The sequence below is a fragment of the Gymnoscopelus microlampas genome (genome assembly GCF_963454915.1).
Source record: "Gymnoscopelus microlampas genome assembly, chromosome: 9".
In the NCBI taxonomy this organism is placed as follows: domain Eukaryota; kingdom Metazoa; phylum Chordata; class Actinopteri; order Myctophiformes; family Myctophidae; genus Gymnoscopelus; species Gymnoscopelus microlampas.
The window spans coordinates 33,799,001-33,808,804 of NC_139946.1; the positions used below are offsets into that span (position 1 = coordinate 33,799,001).

General features: G+C 40.1%; 1 protein-coding gene across 1 annotated transcript; it reads left to right on the top strand.

Moving 5' to 3' along the window:
• The first annotated feature begins 642 nt into the window (after nt 1-642).
• Nucleotides 643-7,671, top strand: babam1 (BRISC and BRCA1 A complex member 1). The gene is made up of 9 exons (XM_084066958.1): nt 643-759; nt 1,747-2,194; nt 2,587-2,645; nt 2,824-2,944; nt 3,098-3,176; nt 3,285-3,309; nt 3,782-3,914; nt 4,458-4,541; nt 6,902-7,671. The coding sequence occupies exons 2-9, from the start codon at nt 1,763-1,765 to the stop codon at nt 7,100-7,102; spliced, it is 1,134 nt and encodes a 377-aa protein (XP_083923084.1). The 5' UTR covers nt 643-759; nt 1,747-1,762; the 3' UTR covers nt 7,103-7,671.
• Nucleotides 7,672-9,804: the final 2,133 nt, after the last annotated feature.

Genomic DNA, 9,804 nt, shown 5'->3' on the forward strand with positions numbered 1-9,804 from the left:
CTTCCAGTGGTGGAAAAAGTACTCAACTTTTTTTTTACTGAAGTAAAAGTATCAATACTGCAACGTAGAAATACTCTACTAAGTAAAAGTCCAGAATTCAAAATTGATTTGAGTAAAAGTACAAAAGTATTGGTATCAAAATATACTTTAAAGTACCAAAAGTAGAACGTACTCATTATGCAGAATGTCCCATTTCACAAGTTTTCAAATGTATAAAACTCTTTTGAAAATAGCAGATCTACAAGCTCACAATGCGTTGCATCATGAGCATAAAGATAATGTATATAGGGCTGAAGTGGTAAATGTATGTTTAGCAATAATAATCTAAATCTACAAAGTAACTAGTAACTAAAGTTTTCAAATAATTGTAGGGGAGGGAAAGTACAATATTTGCCTCTGTAGTGGAGTAGAAGAAAAATACCTCAACATTTTACTTAAGTACAGTACTTGAGTAAATGTACTTAGTTACTATACCCCACTGGCTACTTACACACATGTGGCAAATTATTACATTATTTATTTGATACTAAAAAAACAACAACTGTATTTTGCATGAAATGATAAAATAGAATGACGACTAATGATGATGGTAGGCTGAACTTCATTAACCACAATGCCATTGGCGCTTAGACTTCCTGATTGCGCTACTTCCGGTAAGGAAGTTGTACAAAACAAATCAGCTCGTTGGAATATTTTGGACCTTCTTTCAATGAATTGTATTTCTTTTGAAAGCCAATAACTATCACTTCAACATAATACGTAAGTATGTGTGTTGTGATATAAATAATGTGGTCCCTGACGATTTGTCAGTTAAAATTGTAGCCTATTTCTGATGGGATTTATGGTCATGCTAACCTACTAGCGCTGTCATGTTTATGCTGCAAATACAGCTGTTCAGTGTTCATTCATGTTCTCTCAGTAAACACTTGTCTGTCCAGAAAACTGTTTATTTAGCCACTCAGTCCGCTTGGTAATAGATTATTCGTTTTTGTAATGTATATATGTATCCAGAAAAGCCAGATAATCTTGACAGAGCTAATGAGCTATCCAGTTTAGTAGACCTATTGCGAATTTGTACTTCCATGTACTGTTATGTACTGTCATGTACTGTTCTCATGTCTTACTAAATAAAGTACATCAATCAATCAATCAAAACGGTGTGTTATTGTTTTTTTAATGTGTATATCACAGGACCCATTGATTGAATATTGATTGAATACTTTATTAACAGTTTGCAAAAAAAGGCACAGAAAGTACAGTTCTGCACAAAAGGAAGGTAAACGGATTAAACCCAAGAAAGCTCTATAGGCTTGTTTCCATTGGGGGTCCATGTGTATTCAAATCATCTAAACATATAACGACAAACAATAATATACAATACCATGCAAAAACAATGTGCAGTAATAATTCTGACACATATCAAAAGACGGTGAAGTATTTGGTGTACTGTGTACTGGGCAGCCATCTAATTGTTGATGCCTCCAAACTGTAGTAGCAGGTGGTGCTCTGATGGAACTAAAGCAGAAAAGCGAAGCTCTCTGTTAGTCGACCCTGTGTTAGATAAGCAGCTGCCCCATGCCTTTTGCAAAACATTTCCTTTATCTTTTTTTCCCTTTCTTCTAATTCTATATTACTGTTCATTTGACCATTACTGCACACCTCCACACACACACATTTGCCATTGCTTGCAATGCATGAACCAGCCATCCAACCTCTATATATATATTATAACCTCTGTTCTCCTAGCAACCTGTGTGTATCCATGGAGACCCCAGAGCCCGGCCCCGCAGATGGAGAGGAGCGATTGGTGGATCTGCGACCTCGAACTCGCTCCAACCCCGAAGGGGCAGAAGACCGACGCAGCAGCACAGGCAGCCTGGGTGGCAACAGTAACCCTAATACGCCTCAGCCTGCGGTGGGCAGTCGTGTGGAGGGAGAGGGGGAAGCCTCAACCAGTGAAAGTCACCCCAGTTCCACCACTACAACGGTCTTGGCCGCCACCGTCCAGACAACAGCCCCACCTGCAGCAGTGGTGCCGGCTGCTGTTAACGCCACTGTTCCACTCCCGACTGCTCCTGTTGCAGCCAAGGAGCGACCTAAACCTGCACAACAGGCCCCAGTACTGACGCCTCCCCTCCCTTCCACCGTAGAGTACCAGCTCCGAGCCCCCCGTGTCAACTGTCCAGAGAAAGTGGTACGCTCCACAGCAGGTCTCCTAAAAGCTGGAGAACCAAAAGAGAAATTTAGTGTCTCCCGGAACCAAATCTACTAAAATACATTATGAAAATCTTGATAATGATAATGAAGGTTTTAAGAAAAAAAAGTGAAAAAAAAGGGATATTTATTTGTGACCCATAAAAACAGGTCTGTGAACCAAAAATGGGTCATCATCATGACCCTATGTTTGGAAAACACTGCTCTACAGGATGGTTTTGATGTATTTCATGAAACCTTTGCCAACACAGGGCGTTTTCTGCTCCTACCTCCTACATTGAATTCTACAGCTCACATGGTTATGCTACTGTATGTATTACATGCAGCTCTGTCTGAGGTTAGTCAGTAATCTTGTGATCTTTTTCATGACAGATCATCTGTTTAGATCTGTCTGAAGAGATGTCTTTGCAGAAGCTGGAGTCTTTTAATGGGTAAGCTTTAGATGAATTGCTCATCGACAGTCTTTTTTTACCTGTAATAAACAGAAACAATGAACACCTATTTAACAATAACAGTCAGCAAGCAGTGAGTTAGATTTTAGAGGCTCCTTCCATTATACATTTTTGACACGGATGCATAATAACTAAATTCCCTTGTCTTTTCATTCAGGTCTAAAACCAATGCACTTAATATATCCCAGAAGATGATTGAGATGTTTGTCAGAACGAAACACAAGATTGACAAGCGGCATGAGTTTGCTCTGGTTGTTGTGAATGATGACGCTCTATGGGTGAGTGCAAGAACAGGATTTAATTTCACTCTGCTCACAGTGTCATAGATGTTTTCAGTGTATGTGACTGACATGTCTCTCATTTTTCTGTAATGTTATCCTCATCTCCTCCTCTCTCTCTCTCTTGTGCATGCGCGTTTGTGTGTGTTTCAGCTGTCGGGGTTCACCTCTGACCCTAGGGAGCTGTGCAGCTGTCTGTATGACCTGGACACCAATGTGTGCGAGTCTTTCAGTATCTTTTTCAATCAAAGCTAACTTCAGAATCGTCAGTCATTGATTAAGTTGATAAATTAATCATAAATCAAGTTAAGTGTCTTTTCACCTTAACTTTGCTCCAAAGACCTGGAAGATCTTCTCAGTGTCATGTAAGTGCCTTTTAATTTTGCATTGTGTTTTTCCACATTTTCTCATTGCCAATTCCCTTGTGTACTACACTGTTGGTCTTGGGGAAGTTGTAGACAACATTCCTCCACCAGTACAAATGGAGTTGCCACTTGCCAGCCTCTTCTTTTTTGACCTGATCGCCAGGACTTAAACGGACAGTGTGTAACACATGCAGAGGTTCATGCTATGTTTTACCCAGATTCCCTCCCTGCTGAATACTGTATGTGCCACGACCAACCCGCAAGGGTCACTAGTGTAGCGAAAAGGACATTGTCACTGCATCCTGCCCGGCCAAGCCTGTGGCACCACTGCCAGGAATTAAACCCGGGTGTCTGCGGTGGTGGGCACCCGCCCCATGCACTTTTTTTTAAAAGACCTGCAGATTGTACTTCATTGCCACATTCATTTATTCAGAAATGTATACTGTAACTGCATCCTTTGTTGCCTGTGCAGCCGCCAGAAGATTGACCTGCCGATGATGGAGAACGTTCAGACCATTCCACCTCCATATGTGGTGCGGACTCTGCTCATCTACAGTCGCCATACTACAGGGCAGCTCCAGTTCAACCCATCTGAGGCAGTCAGTGTAAGACCCACGCTACTAAAACCCTCCCTGTCTTTCTTTAGATCTACCTGCTATTTCCTTCACCCATGTAATCGATATAAAGCCCTAGATAAGTATTTTGGTCTTGTATAATGTTTGTTTGATCTGTATGTTAATGTTTGAGTGGAATGGTTTCAGTTCAGCTATATTCTAAACTAAATTATTATTCGGTAACCAGAGAACTGGGAACTGTTTTTTCCTTCATCTGCCATCATTGTGTGAATGGGTGAATGAGAAATACATTGTAAAGCGCTTTGGATAAAGGCACTATATAAATGCAGTCCATTAACCATTTTGCTTACAGTTCGAAAGAATATACAGTCATAGATACAATTATACTTAAGGATCAAATAATTAAGCACAATGCTTAAGACTTCAATTTGTCAGTGCTTTGTTTTAGTGCCTATTTCATTTTAGTGCCTAGTTATCGCCGGTGCCCACTTCGTCTTAGTGCCCAGTTCACTGTACAAACAGTACAACAACAACCTACATTAACTCAAGGACTCACCCACTGGTCTCCTACAGAAAATGTTGCAGTCTCCATACTTCTTTTTTGATGTGGTCTACCTCCACAACGGAGAGGAACAAGGAGATGAGAGCAGCTGGAGGGTGAGTATTGAGGAGGGTGAAAGGAGGGCAGTTGTATGGAGGCAGCTGTGGTCGTATGCAGTTACATTACATGGTATTGAAACATGTTCATTTGGTTGCCAGGTAAATCCAGCGTGCAGAAAATGATGAAACATTGTATGTATGTCCAAAAATATTGAGATGTATGCAGCAAAACTGGCATAAAATCCAGCGTGCAGAAAATGATGAAACATTGTATGTATGTCCAAAAATATTGAGATGTATGCAGCAAAACTGGCATACTGGCATCGTATATCAACTTCAGAATGTGCACATGTGAATTTTAAATTACTCCTTAAATTTACTCCTGCACAATTAGCCATAAATGCGATAGATTTCAAGTGTAGTGCCCTTCACTTGAAATCTCCAGCATCAAGTCGTATGCATGGAATAGCACACTGCTAACACTGCTCAGCTCAGAGTGGATTGGTCACAGATGGTAATGAACTAAAGAACAAGACTATTACCGTAATTCTTTGCCTATTTACATGTGCTAAGCCCCATGTTTGCAGTTGATAGTGTAATAGTTTGACATAATATCACAATATTTTGACCAAATACCTCTATCAATATTGTGGTTTGTGATGATGATATTGTATTGTAACGATAATATAAATTCGTTTTTTAATTTGTCCAAAATGTTCAGAAATAGCCACAGCCGCAGAACTGCTTCAGTATGTTTTTTTTTTTAAAACCTTTTTAAAGTATAAAATAGAGCTTTTGTGATTAAAAGCAGGAAAACACAACACCTCTGCCATATTACGATATCCAAAATCACAGACGATATCTAGTCATATCACAAAGTCGATATAATATTGATATATTGCCCAGCTCTGGTTTGACAATAAATCTTCTTACTGTCAAAGAGATGACGGAAACAATGATGGAAAACATGCACAGCACACCACCACGTTTACTCTTATGTGGCACAAGAAATCATGTCTTGATTTGCCAAAGCAATCCACAGAGAACACAAAAATATTTCCACACATATGGCTCACTTCTGCATTGTGTTTTATTTTACATTCGTATTTTGTACTGTATGACTTACATTATATCCAAATCTTTAAAAAGAAGGATAGCTAGCCGTCTATTGAGGGTCGGTCTGTCTGAGTGTCTCACAAACTTGGTACCACTTTTATTCCACACGTTTTAACTCATTGAGTTCCATTCACGCGTTTCACATGTTTTACCGCTATGGTGCAACGTGCCAATCACGTGTTTCACGTGTTTTGAAAAAAATAGTAAAAAAATAAAAACTTTTTTTTTTTTTCCGTTCAGAACCCAAGATATCATTATCTGAAGATTTGCAGCTCCATCCACTCCTTGTTTAACTTATAACTGAAAAGGGCTGTATCTCGCTTCCAAAGCACTTTTTTTTAACTTACTAAAAAACGAAAAATCGCACTGGCCAGAAATAGCCAGAAATAATTCTGGCACTCAGTGAGTTAACACATCGGGTGCCGAACACGGTCTGAACCGTGTGTTTACATAGTGGCGCTTCCGCCGCTTCGGTGCCGAACACGGTCTGAACCGTGAGTTTAGTCTTTTTGTTTTTTTCGTTTTTCTCCGCGCGGGCGGGGCTAGAGCAGCTCTGGGAGCACCCATTGTAATCCTGCGAAGGAAGTGCCAGATCGCTCACCGGAAACGATTTTTTTCCCCCCATCCGCTTCCTGTCTATTTCCTACTTTGAAACGCCTATACCTCCGAATCTGTTTCCTGTGGGGAAAACCGGTCATGCGCGATGCGCGATCCCCCCCCGTTGTAACTCGCGGAGGGAAATGTTATGGTTCCAGGCTGTAGCCAGACTCATGGCACAACATGAATCGATGCTTTTTTTTGGCGTGGATTTGCTTGTAACGCACGCGGAAGCTTTAAACAGCAAAGCGCAGTCAATGGGGAGAATGCTGGCACCCACGGTAAGTTGTTATGAAAAAATGCTGGCACCCGATGTGTTAATAGGCCTACTTTCTCAAATATTTATCTTTATTTTGTAATGGAAGCCAATGGTGCTCAGATCAGGCTGAATCCTTGCCCAAATCATAGTTATACTCATACATCATAGATATAACAAGGTTGAAACATGTTATGTGTTTGTATGTGCCTGTTTTTGGAGGGATGCACTACCCTTGATACACTGTTCAGTAACATGCAATTGTATTTCATTAAAGTCTCGTATCAGAGTACCTTACCCAGGGCACTCCTCTTTAGTGTTTGTATACACTAGACTGCTGTCCTCTACTCTTTTCAGTGTTTCCATTATTTTGATCAAGTGCTGCACTGCAGCAGTCTCCTGTAGCTTGCATTCACTGTATTTGTATGTGCATTTGTGTTGTCTGCAGGAAAACTACACCTCTTTCTGCAATCTGGACTCCAAGGGCGTATGCTATCGCTTCGAGGTATCCCTGAGTGGACCTGCCATCGAGCTACACAACTGCATGGCCAAACTTCTGTCACATCCGCTACAGAGGCCTTTCCAGAGCCATGCCTCCTACAGCCTACTGGAGGGGGACGATCCCCAGGATATTGAGGCTACGGTTTAACACAGCTGCTCCTACTGTACATAACGCCCTGGTTCTTCAGGAATTGTGCATACTGTACACACTGAAGTTTATCAGTAAAGGGCTGGTTTCTTTATAGCTCATCTCTTTAGTTAACCACCCCCCAGCCCCCACCCCCTACCTCAACTCCATTTAACCACTTTAATGCTGGCATCTCAATTTTGAGATGTCAGCGTTGGTCATGTCATTAAAGGTGAGAACAAAACAATTCAAAAATGTAACTAGGTGATCTGCAAGCTCACAACGCCACGCCTCGATGTTGTCGATTGGCTATTTTTGAAATAATTTAGTTTTTTTTGTTGGTGTAAGTGGTTAAGTCACAATAGAGCAAAAATAAATGTATTGCCTTTGGGAAGACCAACCCAGGTTCTGTGGAGACCCAGACTTCAGCCAAACACAAACGTAGCCATTCTGATAGAGAAGCAGATAATTGCTTTAAAGCTGTGCTGGGAACGGAAGCACGAGCACCCTGTCATTCTCTGGATGACTGCTGTTGGTGAGATGGAGGAACTGCATGCCAGTGGACTGAAGAGACAACAACAGTCGCAGGAGAGACGAAAACAAAAACGGAAACAAGGAAAAGCCGGTGGCAAAAGATGAGCTTCGGGAACTACGGAAAACATCCTTTGTTTTTCCTTTTAATAAATTCTTAGTTTTGGAATCCAAGCAAACGACTGTAATCTCTGTGACGTTTTTCCATGGCTGGCATTTGGAGACATTTTTAAGTTTAAGAAATGTTGTATTATTGCTTCATGGTTTATTTTATCTTCTATAACTACACCTTCTATAGTGACATCTTAATAACAAATGTGATTCCACCATCGTTGCCTCTTTTAATGCTAAATGTATTTGTTTATTTTATAAAGTTGTTTTAAATCATGCTCATTTCTTTCTCTTGCTATGGGGGACAATGAAAGAATGTACAGTAACGCTTATATATGTGTTATTATAATGCTCACTTATATTTATATATATATATATATATATATATATATATATATATATATATATATATATATATATATGATGGAATCACATGCCGAAAAAAAACCATCTACAAGCTGTGAGCTTCATAACGCTGTTGTAGTCCGAAATAGAAATTAATTAGGCTTAATAGGTATGCATGTCTTTCTTTGACAAATGAGGGTTTGTTTGGGTGGAACTATGGAAATGGCACATTGGTACAGCTACCAATCCAACTGCACAACACATTATCTGTACAAATGTCTGTCTGAGAGCTGTCCCTTGACATTAAAAGATGCACCTTTAACAAAAACAAAAGATATTTAGCATATGTCAGTGGATTTGGATGTAGTTTCCTTTTTCCTCCAGGTGATGGCAGCACATGCCTTCTAAAGACTGCATAGTCAATTGGACTCTAAACTGAACGATCCCATCTGAAAAGTTTTGTGGTATTGGAGGTTTGAGATTAACACCTTGCCTGTCGTACTGATAATCACTAGTCTCCTTGGAAAAATTAAGCACACAAATTAGAAACATTTATCTTTAAAAGTAATTATACAATGGTTGGCTTTGTTGTGTAATAAATCCAAGCCATTTATTTGTGTGTTGTCTTGTCTAATCATTCCAAGCCATTAAATGTATGTATTTCTTCGACTTGAAATTAATAAGCATTTATTTAAATACCACTGATAGACTTTTTGTCTCCGCCAGGCCGTAAGGCATGGCGAGAGAGTATGTTTTGCCCCCTGTCCGTCCGTCCGTGTGTCCGTCCGTGTGTCTGTGAACAGCTAATCTCTGGCACCGTTGGCTTGAACTCAGCGAAACTGTGCACACAAACTCCCTGGATGCCAGAGCAGAACCTCTGCTCCAAATTTTTCACATGGGCCTTTTATTTTAAAACACATTTTTGAACAGTACTCCTACAGATTTTGGCCAAAAATCCCCCAAATTGATACACATTATCTCTATAGTCATTAAAAGAAACGGCTCATTTCAGATTTTTCATATTCCATCCCGATTGGCAAAAATTGTCTTTCAAAGTTTGCAGGAGTACTCCGTTTCGAACAAAATGCCTCAAATCATGAACACAGCATGCAATTTCTGTGAAATTGTGCACACACATTGGGCCGAGGAAGAAATGCCAATTGAAAATGTTCAAATCAGCCTCATGGTGGCGCTGTAACAGGCCGATTCGTGTTTTTACCTATAACTGCACCGATCAGTGTAAAACTTTGTATGCACACTCTCTAGAGGCCAAGGAAAAACCTTTGCCCTGCATTTTTCACATTTTCCTTTTATAGCGCCACCAGGAGGCAGACTTATGTAAAACACATTTTTTGATATTAAGCCTTCAGATTTGATCCAAATTTCACGCAAATCGGTACACATGATCTTTATAGTGATGTGATCAAGACGGATCTGTTTGATTTTTCATATTCCATCCTGATTGGCTAACATTGACATGTAATGTTTGCAGGAGTGGCTCGATGAATGTTAGGGACCAAAAAAAAAGTCACTACCAATCAACCTTAAATTGCCTGAAACGTACTCCTAACAGGTTTTTGGGGGAACAATTTTTTTTTCGTTTCGGTAGTGACACCATTGTGTCACTACCGAAACGTAAAAAAAATTACTAAGTCCAGAGCTCGATGAATGTTAGGGACCAAAAAAAAAGTCACTACCAATCAACTTTAAATTGCCTGAAACGTACTCCTAACAGG

Excerpts from the sequence above, each read along its gene's own strand:
- babam1 (XM_084066958.1), top strand. The coding sequence starts at position 1,763 with ATGGAGACCCCAGAGCCCGGCCCCGCAGATGGAGAGGAGCGATTGGTG. Across the intron at positions 2,945-3,097 it reads TGAATGATGACGCTCTATGG|CTGTCGGGGTTCACCTCTGA; the intron begins GTGAGTGCAAGA and ends TGTGTGTTTCAG. Across the intron at positions 3,310-3,781 it reads GAAGATCTTCTCAGTGTCAT|CCGCCAGAAGATTGACCTGC; the intron begins GTAAGTGCCTTT and ends TTGCCTGTGCAG.